Source organism: Mesoplodon densirostris, chromosome 17 (genome assembly GCF_025265405.1).
Source record: "Mesoplodon densirostris isolate mMesDen1 chromosome 17, mMesDen1 primary haplotype, whole genome shotgun sequence".
Taxonomy (NCBI): domain Eukaryota; kingdom Metazoa; phylum Chordata; class Mammalia; order Artiodactyla; family Ziphiidae; genus Mesoplodon; species Mesoplodon densirostris.
The window spans coordinates 5,555,717-5,572,356 of record NC_082677.1 but is presented as its reverse complement, the minus strand read 5'-3'; the positions used below and the strand labels follow the sequence as shown (position 1 = coordinate 5,572,356).

Genomic DNA, 16,640 nt, shown 5'->3' with positions numbered 1-16,640 from the left:
AAAAAGAAGGGTTTGGGTGCAAGGCTCTTCCCCCCCCACCCCCACACCTCAGTGCTACAGAAGGGCTGCAGAGGCCCAGCCTCCTAGAAATAATCCATTGCTCCAAAATCCTGAAAATGATCCTGGCCTGTGTTCTGGAGGCAAGCTAGTATATCCAGCCTTGAGATGAGTTGAAACTAAATCTGGAAGCATCTGTTTCCTCAGCTAGTTTTGTCTCCCTGCTTACTACCACACACCATCTCTAGGAGAGGCAAGTGGGCTGCCCATGCTTGTCTACTGTGGGTCCAAGATAACCCAATGGCCCTGCCTATAAATGGAACAGTGTGAGCAAAAGAACCTGGTTTTCCCTCTGTGCTAAAGGGGCATTAATGCGTGGAGGGATGAACTTGAGGGGGAAATTCTGACTGGCAATTTTTTTTTTTTAAAGGGCCAGAGAATGTGTTCTATGCAATACAGAAATAGGGTGTGTAGTATCTGTATAAATGCTTATCTTTTTTTTTTTTAAGCCATCAGACTTGATTGAAAAAGACTGCCAAATCACCCACTATATAACATTCCTAAAAAACTATTTTCATTCAAGCTTTCTTGTTTAAACTGGTTGGCCATCTGTTTCTAGGAGAAACTGGAAAGGCAGAATGTCAAACAAAGGCCATGAGTCAGAAGCTCTTTCAAAGTGCCCTTGAGCAAAACCTTTAACCTTTTTGGGCCTTAAGCCCATGTCTGAAATGAGAAGAGTACTCATGCTGTTTATTTGTCTAACAAATATTTGTTGAGCATCTGTTGTGAGCCAATCCCAATCCCACTGGGAGGCTTCTAGAGTTTATCTGGTTATTATTAACAAATGATTTGTGCTTATGAAATACCATGTTGGTATCTACCACAATGTGAAATGCACATCCTTCACATGCACAAATGCAATGTGAAATGCACGACCCATTTCCAGGACTGTCCTGCAGAAATACTTGCACATGGGTACAAAGATCACAGGCTGTTTATTCCAGCATATTTGTAATGGCAAAAACAAAAACAAAACAAAACTGTAGACAGTCTAAATGTCAGGAATGCCATTAATCAATTTAAAAGAATGGGGAAAGTCTATGACATTTAAAAGGGGGAAAAAAGCAAATTATATATATCAAATTTGCTTTTATATTTTTATATATGATCCCATTTATGTAAACGAAAAAGACCTTTGATTGGGTACATATATCTATAAATGTGTAGAAAAAGCTCTGAAACTCTAAATGATTAACAGTGGTTACTGCTAAAAAGGTGAGTTGTGGTGGCTTTCACTTTTCACTCTATAAACATCATATTGTTGAAATAGTTTACAGCAAGCTTATGACTTTTTTTTTTACTTGTAAACATAATTAAAAATTTTTAAATGCCTTAGAAGTTAACCAATAAGAACAAACAGACAAGACAAACTTAATTTAGGCTTTAGACTCTGCTAATTCTTAGATTGACATTGTTTATCTCTGAGAATGAAGTTGAAGTCAGATGCTTATGGATCCTCATGACTTAGAGATAACCCTGCAGACTCCGGAGAGGAAAAGGTTATAGAGAGAAAATAACACACGGCAAAGATGTTTACAGAAGTGGCCATTCTGCCCTCACAGGCCCCTTTGTAACTTCTCAAAGCGGGGGAAGTGAGAAAAAGAGGTGAGGTGTGGGATCATCCCCTGCCTGCAAAGTTCTTGCTGGGCCTGGTTCTGACGCAAGGAAGCCTTTGGTGCCCAGCTCCAAGGCAGCACGTCACTGAACAGGACGAGGTCCACCTAGAGGAAACGTCCAGTGACTCACCCCACCACCGCTCTGCGCCTCACTGTAACCAGGACCGTTTTGGCTCAAGAGGGTGGGAGGAATGAATACAGGCTGGAGGCTGGCCCTTCTGCAGACTGTGGAGAAGCCAACGCAGTAAGGGCTGAGCACTGCCTAACGCAGAGGGCAGGAGGGCCGCCCCAGAGGAGGGAGCCCCACTGTCCTGTTGCCTTGACTCTCCCCTTGCTCCTTACACAGAGGGGGCCACGGCCAGTGAGTACAAGGCCCTGATGACCGAGCTCAAGATCTTGACCCACATCGGCCACCACCTGAACGTCGTCAACCTGCTGGGAGCCTGCACCAAGCAAGGAGGTAAAGGGGAAGGGAGGGCCTGGCCCTCTCCCGGCTCACACGGCCTGGGCGAGCTCCCTGCCCCGAGGCCCTTCTCCCCACACTGCTTCTCCCCCACCTCCTGGCACATGGCCTGGTAATAGCCCAGAGGAAGCAGCCTGTCTGCTGATGGAAGGTGCTCCCATCCTGGAAGTGCCTTCCCTGGATACTTAGCTTAAAGGTTCTGAACAAAAGGACTCCCTCTGAGACCTCCTTCCACAGGCTCGAGGTCAAGTGCAGGGCGTTTTTCTCATGATGACTTGGGACGAGTATGACGGGAGCCAAGGTAAATGCACAGAAGGTTAGCGTCCCTTGAAGCTTCATCCAGAGGAAGGAATCACTCCTGACAGGGTCCCAGGAGGAGGTGTGTGTGTGTGGGGGACACGGCCTTCGGACAGGCCGTACCCACAGGGCCGAGTGCAGGGACAGGGTGTATTCTGACTGAGGACTCGCAGACCTTCCCATCCTCCCCTAGGGTGCCTTTAGTACTCCCAGCATGCCCCAGGACAGGGCCCACATGCAGAAGCCTCTCCGGGGCCACTTCCGCTTTGACCTAGAACCGGAAGTTGTCCTTCCCCTGTGGGCCTAGAGCCCAGCGGGTGAGCGGTGGGGATGGCGCCTTCGGGGAGCCCAGGGGACCCGCAGTGCAGCTCGGGGGTTTCCTTTCCAACCCTCTTGCCTCTTTTGACTAGGGGTCGCCAGACGATGGCCGGTCAGCCTGGGAGCTTTTACTTTGACCGTTTTTAGTAGTTGGGTGGAGTGGGGGGGGAAGAGGAATATTCTGTGACATGGGAAAACGACATGCAACTCAAATTTGTGCGTTCCTGAAGTTGGATCGGAGCGCGGTCACTCATTTGGTTGTACTGTCGTCTACAGGTGCTTCCCGGTCACAAAGGCAGAGCTGAGTAGTCGTGTGGCCTACAAGCCTGAAATAGCTACCGTCTCTCTTTCTTTATGAGTCTGCTGATCCCTGCTTTAGACCTTACAAGCCCTGGGGCAACCTCCATGCAGACACCCCCAGGTGGCCATGCAGCTGGGGGTCAGGCCAGACAGGACCAGGGAGGGAGGGGCTGGTGTGACAGTGTCCTGAGGCCAAGGGGCCAAGAGGGTGGCTGGCAGTTAGAGGTCGAGCCCTGACCTTGGCCCTTCCCTGCCCCTCCCCACAGTTCTTTCTCTCCTACTCTTTTTTTTCTGCTTCTTCCCCAGTCCGACCCCCCACCAATTGTCTCCTTTCCCTTTTGTATTTTTTTTAAACCCCTTCTCAGGTCCAGCTGAAAACAAAAACAAAAACAAAAAACTCTCTCACCCCCAAGTTGCATCCCCCAGACCCCGCTAATATAAAAACAAGTTGGTTTGAGGTTTCTCAGGCCCACTGATGGCTGGCAGATGGCTGGCTGGCTTGGTGTGGCTGAGCATGTGTTGTTTTGGCTGCAGGGCCTCTGATGGTGATCGTGGAATATTGCAAACACGGAAATCTATCCAACTATCTCAAGAGCAAACGGGCCTTATTCTTTCTCAACAAGGTAAGGAACTTAGGGGTTGGAGGTTTTTCAAGACAGCAGTGAGTTTCCATTTAGGCTGTAGCAGCATAAAGCAAGAGAAAATATTTTTTCCATTGCCAACTAAAGAATGTCACTAGCCATCCATCCAGCTCTGCAAGGATTTGAGTCATGAGCCACTGCAGTCGCTGACCTTTAACACACCCTGAAAGGAGTTCAGGGGCGGAGATCAGGAATGAGGCGCTCTGGGAAAACTAGCAGAACAGGCCTTCAGATAGTTACATATTTTCAGGAGAAAATTTTTTTTTTTTTTGGAACCTGGATTCTTGCATCTTCTCATACTTAGAAAAGCCCCGAAACCATTAACTAAGATGTCTGTTCTGCGTAACTAGCCGCAACCTTCTGCCAAGATGTGTGCTTGGTTGCACGTCCCCCCTTCACCAACATCACGTATATGCTGACCTCCCCCCCACCTCTTCAGAGCAGTTTCTCAGAGCTCTCTGAGAGGCTGCTCCCGGGCCACAGTCCTCAGAAAGACACTGAATAAACCCAACTCACAGCTTTTACGTTGTGCATTTTTTTCAGTCGACACCATTAATGACTGAGCTTAAAACACAATCTCTGCTTTTTTCCTTAAAAAAATTTTTTTTCTTTCCACGCTAATATATCACACTCTTTTTGAGGTGAGCACAGAGAATATTCAAGCCCACTGTATGCAGTGATAATTAGAGATTAACATTTACTAGCCATCTACGTAAATATCAAATCATCTTGATAAATTTCTCTGTCTCCTTCTCTCTCCATAGATACTCAGACATGCACAAAGCACTTAGTCACTCATTTCTTTTTTTTTTTTTTTTTTTTAATTAATTATTTATTTATTTATGGCTGTGTTGGGTCTTCGTTTCTGTGCGAGGGCTTTCTCTAGTTGCGGCAAGTGGGGGCCACTCCTCATCGCGGTGCGCGGGCCTCTCACTATCGCGGCCTCTCTTGTTGCGGAGCACAGGCTCCAGACGCACAGGCTCAGCAATTGTGGCTCACGGGGCCAGCTGCTCCGTGGCATGTGGGATCTTCCCAGACCAGGGCTCGAACCCGTGTCCCCTGCATTGGCAGGCGGACTCTCAACCACTGCGCCACCAGGGAAGCCCAGTCACTCATTTCTTAAAAGATGACGGCAAGCGTAATTGTTTCCATTGATTAGATTAGAGAAATTAGGACTCAGTCAACCGAGAGACTTTATAGTCGACAATAGAACAGTGATGGGGCCAGAGAAATCATTTTCTTCCCTCCCTACTGCCTTTTCTCCCACTTCCCCACGCCTTCACCACCCAAGTCACCCCTATACACATACTGAACCAGCCTTACCCACTAAAATAAAGCTATGTAATAAAAGGAACACAAGGGTCTAAGTCCTGAAGGCAAACAAAGTTTAAAAGGGATTACTGAGTGAAGGAGAGTTTAATAAACCTTCACCAACGTGACCTATTTCACCAATGTTGTGTCCTTCTCTGGACTAGAGAAGCCCACGAGACAATGATTTGACATAATTAACCTGTAATCAGCAGTGTAGGTGATGAATCCATGTAGCATGGTGGTTTAAGCGCTCAGACTCCAGGATCAGACTGCCTGGGTTTAAATCCTATCTCTGCCACTCAAGAAATCTGGGACCTTGGGCAAGTTACTCAGTCTCTCTCGGTTTCAGTTTCCTCATTTATTAAATGGAGATAATAATAGAACCCAACTGACGGAATTGTTGAATCAAATTCTGTTCATCACTCCATAAATGTTAATTATCATCATCATTGATCCACTGAGATAGAAAGATTGGGTGAGTCTGACTTACCGCCACTGATGTATGTGATCTGTATGACGGATAAGGTGTACGACACCCAAGAACGATGCCCATCTCTGTCATGCGAGTGAGATTCTCACGTGGCAGACAAAGAAGACCCACCGGACAGCTGGCCCATCCTCTCAGCCTCTGATCCAACCAGAGACACAGGTTTTCTACCAGACTGGCAACATATACGCAAGAACACACTTCCCTATTTTAAACCATGCCCTCTAATAATGAGACTCTTGAAGCTCAAAGGGATCTTTGTGACCAGCTAGCCTACACGCTCACATTACAGATGTGCCCAGAAAAGTCAAGTGACTGGCCTTAAGGACACACAAGACAAGAGGTGAAGTCGAGGAGAAAACCCAGCTCTCCTGACTCCCCCTGCAATGCTTTTTCCATGCACTGCACTGGGTAAAGAGGGGGAAAAAAACATAAGAAAAAGTGGAGAGTGGAGCCCTGGGCTGAGAGCAGTACAAATTCTCCTCAGTCCTGAAATCCTGGGAAGCTTCAGGAAGAACTAATCCAGCAAGAATACCCCAGGGACCCTGGCAGGATGGAACGTTTGGGTTCGTGCGTCCTTTGTTTGAAGAGCTTGCTTCCTTCTCTGGCTAAATTTAATGATTCACCTCCCTCTTGGTGGAGCTTAGTGTTTTCGTGGAAAACACATGGCTGTATTTCATATTTGGAACCTAAAGGAAAAACCAAACGGCTAAACAGAAATGGGATATTTTATTTTCCAAGTAAATTCACTAGGATCTTTAAATATTATTTGTAATAAATTCACTGTATTCTGTCAGAGTCCCAAAAGTTCAGTAAATCAACATTTACCAGAAATGGTTACCAATAAGCAAAACTAAATATATACTGTTGATTGGGAGTCAGGAAGGGGTGAAGGGGTCTGAGTTACGGTCCTTGGAGTCACGCCAAAGACTCGAGCCCTTTTCACCCCAGCATCTTTGCCAGCCCCCTTCCGCTGCTGCCTTCTGTCCTGGGAAGGGTCTTGTGGAAAATAAAATTTCTGTCCCCCGCTGAGCAGAATCAAGTCTAACTGCCTCGGGGACACATAATAACCAAGAGTTACGATCTCCACCTCCACTCAGGTGGGTCCCCTGGACGGCAGTCGGGGTTCCCTCTGACTCCCCTTCTGCGGCACAGGAGGGTCTCTTTTCGGGGGGCAGGAGCCGGGGACCCTCCCCGCTTCCAGGGTTTGTCAGGCTGAAGCAGCCTCCACTGTCCTCTGCTTGCTCCCACGGCGCCCTCTAGTGGAGGGACCATTCCCACTTTGTGACACTTCCAGGAAAAGCCAAGGAAGGATGGAGAGTCTGGTGAATCCCAAGCCCTGCCCCAGCGGGCAGGTGGATCGGGGGACACCACTGAACCCCAGTCCCTCTCCGACCCTGTCTGGCACTGCCATCTAGCAGGACTGAGCTAGGTACTCGGTCGAGTCATGAAGCCACTGGGAGTGCTGTTTCTGGTGTCACAGTGATGAGGTGAATTACGAAAAGGTGATAAAAATCTTTTCTGGTTCCACCCAGAATCACCAACTCCTTTCCCGTGAGTCAAAACATAATAAGATGATAGAGCTTTTCCGATGAGAAAAAGGAAACCCAGAAAAGCAAGGTGGTTTGTTCAGGATCACATGGTCAATGAAAGAGCCAGATACACACCAGGGCTTATAGAGGCCCAGTCCAGGGTGAAAGGCCTTTTCTACCTTTGTTAGCATTAAACTATATCTTTGTTCTGAATGGAGGGGAGAAAAGGAAACATTCATGCTCCCTCCTTCTCCAAGGAAACCAGAGAAATTGGTAACTGCAGCCTTCTCTTATTACTCCTCCCAGGGATTACAAAGGCCCCGAGTTGACTGGGGATCCTTTTCTGTCATCCCATATCATCTTTCACAAGATGGCGCACGGCATGGAAAAGTGCTCAAGGGCATAGATTGGAGTTGGCCGAACCTGGGTTCAAGCTTTGCCATTTACTAGCTGCATGTGACTTTGATTACCTGACTTCTCTGAATGTATTCCTCCGTGTATTACAAGCAAGAACCACTTCATAAAATTGTTGGACAGATTAAAAGAGAAAATGTACCAAAGATTCGTAGTGTACTGGCTCACACCGAGTAAGCGCTCGGTAAAGAGAAGCTGCTGTGGATATTCCTCTATCCTACCCAAGTCACTGTCACGGAGCCCAGTCAAGAGCAGAATAGACTCCACAACCCCAGGGGAAGCCAGGCTACTCATTTACTATCCATTGTGTCGGATGACATTCTCCTAATGCAGGCGAGTGCCAGCTTGAGGGACCAGTCTCCCCGTTCCTGTTCTGTCCCTTTCATCTGTGTCTTTGTTGGTCTGTTAAAGGATGCAGCCTTACACGTGGAGCCTAAGAAAGAGAAAATGGAGCCAGACCTGGAGCAGGGCGAGAAACAAAGACTAGATAGTGTCACCAGCAGCGAGAGCTTCGCAAGCTCCGGGTTTCAGGAAGAGAAAAGTCTGAGCGATGCTGAGGAAGAGGAGGGTAGGCATTAATTCCTTCCTGTCCTACAGTCTGAGATATTTTTACAGCATACTGTGCATCTCTGAAATTTTTTTCTTATTTATCACCCTAATAAACATCCGTGGGAGACTCGAAGCGTAATGTCCTGGGGAGATAAGATTTGAATTTAGATTATTTACAGAGTTACTAATTTTGACAGGGAACCGTCCAATTGTCTCCCCTCCGGCCTTTCTGTCTTAATGGATCATCCCCTGCCCCCCATGCTTGGGCAAAATGGGCTGGAGGCCTGGAAAAATCTCGGATATTCATGTTGAAACTCAAAAATGCTCTCGAAAATGAACTCTGATCTACTTGTTGGTTTGTTTCGTGTTTTGCTAACATTGTTCCAATAAACTGGGATTTGGTGGCATAACAAGAGCCATTACACACAGTTACGGTTTTAATGCTTTCCAGATTCTGACGATTTCTACAAGCAGCCCATCACTATGGAAGATCTGATTTCTTACAGTTTTCAAGTGGCCAGAGGCATGGAGTTTCTGTCTTCCAGAAAGGTCAGCCTCACTCTTTACTGTTTTGCTTCTTCACCAGGCCTGGTCGTGTGGATGTTCACATGGGCAAACACACACCTGTGCTATAAATCCACTTTTCCTCGTATTTGCTTGTATGTGTGTCCTTCAATGTAGAGTGAACTTCACAACACACGACCTAATTTATCCTGATATGAGTGAGGAAGTTGGAGAACAGTGACTCTTGGGTACCAGCAGGTAGAACTTAATCCCAGGGGAAAAGTTCGCCAGGTTTCAGACTAGATGAACCTGGACCCTGTGCTCCACAACGTCGTCTGGCGTGTTTTCAGAGCTGGCCAGACTCTCAGAGGACACGACTCCATGGGAGGGCATCTATTAATACATCCCAGGGGGGTCCTCCCAGGAAACTCCAGCTAGATCATGATCTGATCTCAGCAGCTCAGGATAAAAGGTTTTGGGGAAGTTGTGCTCCCTGGGAGAGCCCGATGGCCGGCTCTGTTTCCCCGATGCTGTCCTGCAACACAGTAGCAAAGGGGATTCGGGGCCTTTCTTGACTTGGGGGCCTCCGGGGGTCTGTATTGGTAGAGAAGCGCTTCCCGTTTGGGGCAACGCCGCATGTATCGGGAGCCGCTCCCTTCACGTAAAGGAAGCGTGCAAAATGGATCCCCGAGTTCAGAGGGAGAACCCAGAGAAGGCGCAGGAAATCAGCCGATGAGATCGAGGACGTGCACTGATCACGCCGCTGTTTTATTCTAGTGCATTCATCGGGACCTAGCAGCACGAAATATACTGCTGTCTGAGAACAACGTGGTGAAGATCTGCGATTTTGGCCTTGCCCGGGATATTTATAAGAACCCCGATTACGTGAGAAAAGGAGATGTAAGTCAGTCGGACGTTTCTGGGGCTCATGTAGGCCCGATCGTTTCCAAACCACAGACCAAGGCCCTCGGCAGAGGTCGCTGAAAACCAGCACGCGCTTTCTGTGGAGACGAACGGTCCGCGTGCACCGTGGACCCGAGGGCCCTCGCACGGGGCTCCGGGAGGCCACGGTCCCCTCCTCCTGTCCTTCCCCTGTCCCTGCTCGGCTCCTGTCCTTCGGGCCCGGAGCGCTGTGCAGTGGGCCCCGCGGGGACCACAGCGTCCCTTCCCCTTTGACCCCTGGGGGAGCTCCCTGGGCCGCTGGAAAGAACAGCCTGGACTCTTCCCCTCAGATAAACCCGGGTGATGGATTCAGCAGGTGCACACATCTCAGGAAGGGCGGAGGCAGGCGTCAGGATGACCTTGCCGGGGAGGAAATGGCGTCCCTCCCGGGTTTGCCTTCAGACCCAGCAAGGTTGCCAGCTCACACGGGCCTCCCCCCCCGGCCTGTTTCTGAACATAGTGTTAGTTTTGCTTTTGCGGGTGACCTCCTGTGCCCGCTCTTCTCTGGCCTTTACCCTGAAGGCTTAATGAAGCCTGCGTCTGGGCTCTGACGACTACTCCACAGTCGTGGTTCTCAAACTTGAGCGAGCACACACATCACCTGGAGAGCCTGTTGAGCTCAAAGTCTTGGGTGGAGCCTGAGAATGTGCCTCAGCCGGTCCCAGGGCTACACTTTGAGAACCACTTCTCCACAGTGTTTTTCCTTTTTTTTTTTTTTTTTTTTCTTGCCGCACTGCGAGGCACGTGGGATCTTAGTTCCCTGGCCAGGGATCGAATCTTCACCCCCTGCTGGAAGCACGGTGTCTTAACTGCTGGACCACCATGGAAGTCCAACTCTTTCTTTCTTTCTTTTATTTATTAATTTTTTGGCTGCGTTGGGTCTTTATTGCTGCACACGGGCTTTCTCTAGCTGTGACGAGCGGGGGCTGTTCTTCGTTGCAATAAGTGGGCTCCTTCTCATTGCGGTGGCTTCTCCTGTTGCAGAGCATGGGCTCTAGGCACGCACGCGGGGTCAGTAGTTGTGGCTCGCGGGCTCTAGAGCGCAGGCTCAGTAGTTGCGGCGCACGGGCTTAGCTGCTCCGCTGCATGTGGGATCTTCCCGGACCAGGGCTCAAACCCGTGTCCCCTGCATTGGCAGGTGGATTCTTAACCACTGTGCCACCAGGGAAGCCCAGCCCCACTGTTTCTTTTTATAAAAGGAAAACAACAAGCTTTCCTTGAGAGCCCCGATTTGCAAAGATAGCATCTACCCATGTGTCAGTCTGTGCTTCTTTTCTGTCCATCCGTGTCTCTTTCAGCCTCTCCCTGGCCCTCCCCCCTCTTTTTCTCTGTCTCTCCACTAGCCCAGGCTCCCTGTCAATCCCCATCCCTCTGAAGTGTCCGGGCCTAACTCACTGGAGTTCCTGCTTGAACACCAGCCACATGGCGTCCTGAATACTGTCCATCAACTTCCTTCTTTCTGGTGCCTTTGCCGACTCCCCCCATTCAATCACCTTTTAAATCCTGTCTTTTTTTCTTTTTTTAATAGGAACGCCTTTCCAAATCCTTGTTAAGAAAAATTCCAGGAAATTATCGATTTTCAGGATGCCTCCTACTTCAGATCACTCTTTCCCAGGTCCCTGTAGACTGTGAGCTGTTGTGGGGAGAAGGATTTCTTACAGAGTCGGAGTCAGGACATGCTGGGCTCATAGGAAGGGCTTACTGAACAACTGTTGCCATCACAGGAATCGGTATAGCACACAACTCTCCCTCTTTCAGCGTTAGCACTGCATGTTATGAGTTTCCTCCATGCTGGGAAACCATAGCTGCTCTAGGAAATGACTTACAGGCCAAATGTTATCTGGGAGGTGACCCCATGGGCACATGGGTTGAACGTGCTTTGTGGTCACGTCCTCCTGCTCAAGGCCCCCTTGCCCTTTTCCAGACTCGACTTCCTCTGAAATGGATGGCTCCCGAATCCATCTTTGACAAAATCTACAGCACCAAGAGCGACGTGTGGTCTTACGGAGTTCTGCTGTGGGAAATCTTCTCCTTAGGTAAATCTGGGGGCAGGACGAGAGCAGACAGGCCAGAACCGAACGCCCGCCCCCTCCGCCGAGTGTCCACGGGCAGATCAGCATCTAAAACCCACGTAGGCTCAGGCGAGTGGTGTGTGCCCATGCGCCTGGGCCGCAAAGATGTTCGTAGGGCCGTGAATGAGGTCTGACCAGGGTGAGATCTGCAGTCAGGCTTATCTTCAGCCAGGCTGGCTACTCCTTCCCTGTCCTTGGCCCCCTTCTTCTAATTCCTCAACCTCCCAGATTCCTAACGCCCATTCCTCTTCCCTCCCCACGTCCTCGCTCCCCGCAGAATTTCCCAGGAAAGACCCAACAAACACAGGTCCACCCGTGCCTCTGACGTCAGCACAGCCAGCCCCAGACACTGGTTTCTGCAGCATGAGCGGCAGGAACGCTGGTTGTATTCACCTTGCTTCCACCAACACCCACTGCGGTGGCCGGAAGCCTTGTCCAAGGCGCCCGAGCACACAAGTGCACCTGGAGCCCCCATCTGCTTGCAGACATGCACCGATGCTCCGAGGCCTCCCAAACACTGGGTCTAGCCAAGAGTCTTTCGGACTTTGCCAGAAACTTGCCTTGCAGAGCAAATAAAAAGTCACCCAGTAACATCCCTGGTTTCCTGTAATGTGTGAAAACCATTCCCCTGCTTTCGATGACAGGCACCTGTTGCTTCCAGTCTTTGAAAGCAGCTTGGCGGCCACAGTGGCCCCGCGGTGACACACGGCCAGCACTGCACGCCGCCCAGCTGCTTCCTCCTGACAGCAATCACTCGAAAGTGCAGACAAACAAATGCTGAGACAGACTAGGTTCGAGGTCCGGAACAGGGCAGATCGGGAGGGCTGCTACCCCCGAGCCCTACCTCAGCCACCAGTCCCTCCGAGAGGGACGGTTACGTGCGATCCTGCCCAGGAAAACTGGCAACAGGCAGAGTCCCGGCTCCTCTGGGCCCCCTGCAAGCCCCGCCCCACAGCAGCCAGCCCAGTCCCGCAGCTCCTGGCCCCCTTCCCTCGGGCCCCTCACGGCAACCGCTCCCCCAGTGCTGTGCGAACCTTACACGAGGGTAGTGAGTTAAAGACATTCTCAATGAGGTGTGAGTGAGCCCCCAGTGACCGCCTCCGAGTCTACTGGCTTGTTAAAAAGCAGCTCATTAACTCAAGGAATGAGTCTCTAAATGATGGGCTTTCTCTAGGGTTCCTTGTAGGGAGAGGGGAGGGACCCCTCAGGTGCCACCCTTTCTCCTGACCCAACAGACCAGAGCAGCCATGGGAACGGCCTGCGGGCATCTGACACCCAGCACCAGGGCGCCAAGCAGCCAAGCCTATCGCCAGCAAGGATCTGCTGAGCTGCCCTGGGGCGTGCGCTGTGCACTGAGGTCCATTCCCATCACGGGGAGTTCACTACCCAGCCCTCACCTGGAAAGGAGGAAAGAGACAGGGAATTGCCCCCCGGGGCGTTTCGTGCCCTGAGGCCATAACGTGCCCTGTGTTCTGGTACAGGTGGGTCCCCGTACCCGGGTGTGCAGATGGACGAGGACTTCTGCAGCCGCCTGAAGGACGGCATGAGGATGCGGGCCCCGGAGTACGCCACGCCCGAAATGTGAGTCCCTGTCACCTCCAGCCCACGGCTCCCCCCCGCCAAGCCGCCTCAGGAAGGGGACATGCTGCTGACGTTCAGAGCCCCCGTCCTGGGAGATGCAGAAGGCTCTCCTTACTCCAGGGTCACCCCTGCCGAGCCCCCTGGGGCCCAGCCGTGCCGGGAGCACATTCCAGAAGCGAGGCGTCACGTCCTGGACCCGTCCCTACCTAGGGCTTCTCTCCACCCCCGACGTAGCTGGGAGCCGAGGTTAGGAACGCAGCTTCTAGCTAGGAGGCCGGGCACCACTGAACAGCCCGCCCGGGAAGTGGAGGCCAGACCCCGTGCCTGCTCACAAAGTGGGCCCACGGGCTCCGCAGCTGACCGGCCCTCCAGCCACACCCGGGACCCCGGGGGGCTGGCTGGAGTGTAGGGGGAGACGTGGAGGAGAGGAAGGGGGGTCCGGACTGGGTAGGAGCCCTGCTCCCCAGAGGCCCGCGTGGGCAGCGAGGCACCTTCAGCCTGTGCGGAGCCGGGGCTGCTGCTGGCGGAGGCCCCTCCACTCGGACCCGTGGCTCTAGGAGGACGGGAGGCCCGCGGTGAGGGCTGTCCACCTTGGACAAATGCTCGCTCGCCTCTCTCTGACTCTGTCTTCCTGACGCTCTGTGGGTGTTTTGCCCTGAGGCCTGGGCAGGAAGGTGATGATCCCGGCAGTTCTGTCAGGCTGCTAGACCAGGACTCGCCCCCCGTCCACGCTCGCGGTGGTACCACCTTTGCCGAACCGACAGGGGGCCCTCCCCCACCCACCCGCACAACTTGGGGCCGTGAGGAGCCCCTCGATGGCCTTTGGGAGGAGTCGGAGGGAACGAAGGAGGTGTGCGCTTGGCCAAAGTGCCCTCTCCTTCCTCCACGACCCAGAGACAAGCTAGGTCAGACCCGGGACCAGGAGGACAGGGGGCTCGGGCCACGGAGACGGGGCTGGCGAGCGGCCTGAGTGCAGAGGGGAGAAGGGACCCGGCCTTCTTAGTCGTACATGGTGTCCTTGCCAGCAAAGCACAAGGCCCTTCTGAGAGCTGGAGACACGGCTAGATTAGCCCCAGGCCTGCGCTGGACTGGAGAGAGATTTTAAAGGCAGGAGAGTTCTTAATTGCTCACTGCTTTTACGTGGTGGAGAGGGGCAAACACCAGGAGGTCTGGTTTAAAATGAGATGACTTTGCACTTTACAGTTTTCTAAGTGTTTTCCCCCTGCCACGGTCTCGTATGAAGATCCCAGCCCGCTTGAGGGGCAGGCAGACGGGAATTTTCACCTGAATTGGATGAGTGATGAAACTAAGCCTCTGAGAAGTCTCGTGATTTGTCAGCTAAGTAGAAAGGAGACAGATTTAAAGGCGGTCCTCTGGACTGAGCTCCCTAGATCACAGGACTGTTAAATTAGGAATATACCCCATGTTCCTTAGAAGAAATGTCTCTCTAATATGTCCACTCATGCTTTGAATTAAATATTTCCTTTGACTTTTCATATAATCTGAAAATCACAAGAGCAAGTTCCCAGTGACTAACAGTAATAATTGCAGTCATTAACAGCATTTAATATTTATTAGTTATTTAGTGCTTATTAAGCATCAGGCACTGTCTTAAGCACTTTAACCTATTAATTTACCTCATTCTCATAACAACCCTATAAAGTGGCTGCTGTTATTATCTCTGCCTTACAGATGAGAAAACCAAGGCACAGGACACCTAAGTGATTTGCCACTTTGCCAATTAGTTAAGCAAACCGAGTCTGAGTCCAGAGCCCCCAACACCACGCTACACACCTGCAGGGTGTGTTTCCAATTCTTATCCAGGTTCCGGTCCAAAACAACTCACATCAACTTTGGGCCCAAAACTCACTTGGACTTTATCAAACCTTCAAGTCTTTATATAAGGTAGCACTTGTACCCCAGCCCATAGAAAGAAGGATGGTTCCTCAGTTCTAGGGAGTTTATTTTAGAAACTATAAAAAGAAAGAAGCAGCTTTGTGAACTGTTTGTTGAGAAGTCCAGAATTCAAACCTCCAGCGTCTGAAAGCTGATGGAGTCATTTCCTTCTTGTTGTTCCAGCAGCGGGAAGGCCCCGGTGAGGAGGAAGGGCTGCTCTCAGAACGAGGGCTCTGTGACCTGAACTTGGTCTCAGTGGGCGTGTGCCCTTGGGAGCGTGGGTGATAGCTTGGAAAGGAGGCTTTTCGCACAGTCCCCTCACCCCCGGCTTGTTTTCTAGAAGGGCTGTGGGGTTGGGTGTAACTGATGTCTCTTCTCTTTATTCAACCTGTTTACTTAGTGATGTAAAACGGTTTAACGTGAGTCACTCATTCCTCGCCCAGAGCCTGTTTAATCAGATGTCTTTCAATAAGGGAAGAAATAATGAATGTTTTGATTTTTTTTTTCTTTCCCTTTGGTGTTTGAGATGATTTGCACTGAGTTTTAGGCAAGAGGAGTGGAAACCAGAAGTCAGAAACCAAGAATCAAAATAAAAAACAGCAAGAGTCGCAGGTGGTCCCTTCGGCTGGTTTCAGCAGAGAGGCACCTGGGAGAATCCTGCTCACAGGCCTTGCATTTCCCCCACCAGCTGCCTCTCAGCAGTGAAGTGATGCTGGTCGGGATAAGCCTGGGGCCCCTGCTTGACCAAATGCTCCCTACTCTCAGCACCCCTCCTTTTTTTTTTTTTTTTTTTTTTTTGCAGTACGCAGGCCTCTCACTGCTGTGGCCTCTCCCGTTGCGGAGCACAGGCTCCGGACGCGCAGGCTCCGCGGCATGTGGGATCCTCCCGGACCGGGGCACGAACCCGTGTCCCCTGCATCGGCAGGCGGACTCTCAACCACTGTGCCACCAGGGGAGCCCCCCACCTCTTTTTTTTTTTTTTTTTTGCCTGGTTCAAGCTTTTCTTGCTTTGGCTGCCTTGATATAGAACATCTGTGTATGTATTTACTGTTCTTCCAATGGCCTCTGAGAAATCTGTTTCTTGCTAGAGGCAAGGGAGCCTTAGACAAGGTAAGGCAGACACAGGCCAGCCTCTGCCACAGCCCATGCCCCTGGGATGAGGATCCCAGACTCGAGTCTCGTGACCACCTGCCTCTGTAGCGTGCATTTTTGTACCTATCTCAATAAATTAGTAAGATGTGTAAACGGACCTTAATATGAGATCCGCAGGGGACTGTCTTATGCTACTCTAGCCCTTTGGTCACTAGCAGGCTGGCCCGGGTTGCCTGGATGGAGCATGTGCCTTGAGCCCTCACTCTAAGGCGCTGCTCGTCAGGGAGAGTTAAGGGACCTGTCCTGTGTCCCCCAGAGAGCAGCGATGACAGCCCAGAGTCCCAGCCTCCTTGGTGTCTATAAGTTGAGCCCCAATGCAGTGGTACCTGACACCGGCCCACATAGCACACTCACCCAAGGGCCCTCACTGCTCTTAGAACAAGTCAACCCACAGCCCGCCCCTGGGATTTAGGTCAAACAGGTCCAGTAGATGAGACACAGGTGGGAGGGATCCAGAATTATCTTCGGAAAAGAGTCTGGACCCAGAAGTTTGGACAAATGGAGGAAA

The 16,640-nt window shown here is 51.0% G+C and overlaps 1 protein-coding gene across 3 annotated transcripts in view; it reads left to right on the top strand.

Annotated features, from left to right (window-relative positions):
* FLT1 (fms related receptor tyrosine kinase 1) overlaps positions 1-16,640 on the top strand; it is a 177,545-nt gene that overhangs the window by 147,761 nt on the left and 13,144 nt on the right. For all 3 annotated transcript variants that reach the window (XM_060080179.1, XM_060080177.1, XM_060080178.1), the window contains 7 exons: positions 2,020-2,133; positions 3,586-3,674; positions 7,848-8,004; positions 8,437-8,534; positions 9,267-9,389; positions 11,356-11,467; positions 12,985-13,084. In XM_060080179.1, coding sequence (XP_059936162.1) covers positions 2,020-2,133; positions 3,586-3,674; positions 7,848-8,004; positions 8,437-8,534; positions 9,267-9,389; positions 11,356-11,467; positions 12,985-13,084 — 793 coding nt within the window. The remainder of the gene's footprint in view (positions 1-2,019; positions 2,134-3,585; positions 3,675-7,847; positions 8,005-8,436; positions 8,535-9,266; positions 9,390-11,355; positions 11,468-12,984; positions 13,085-16,640) is intronic.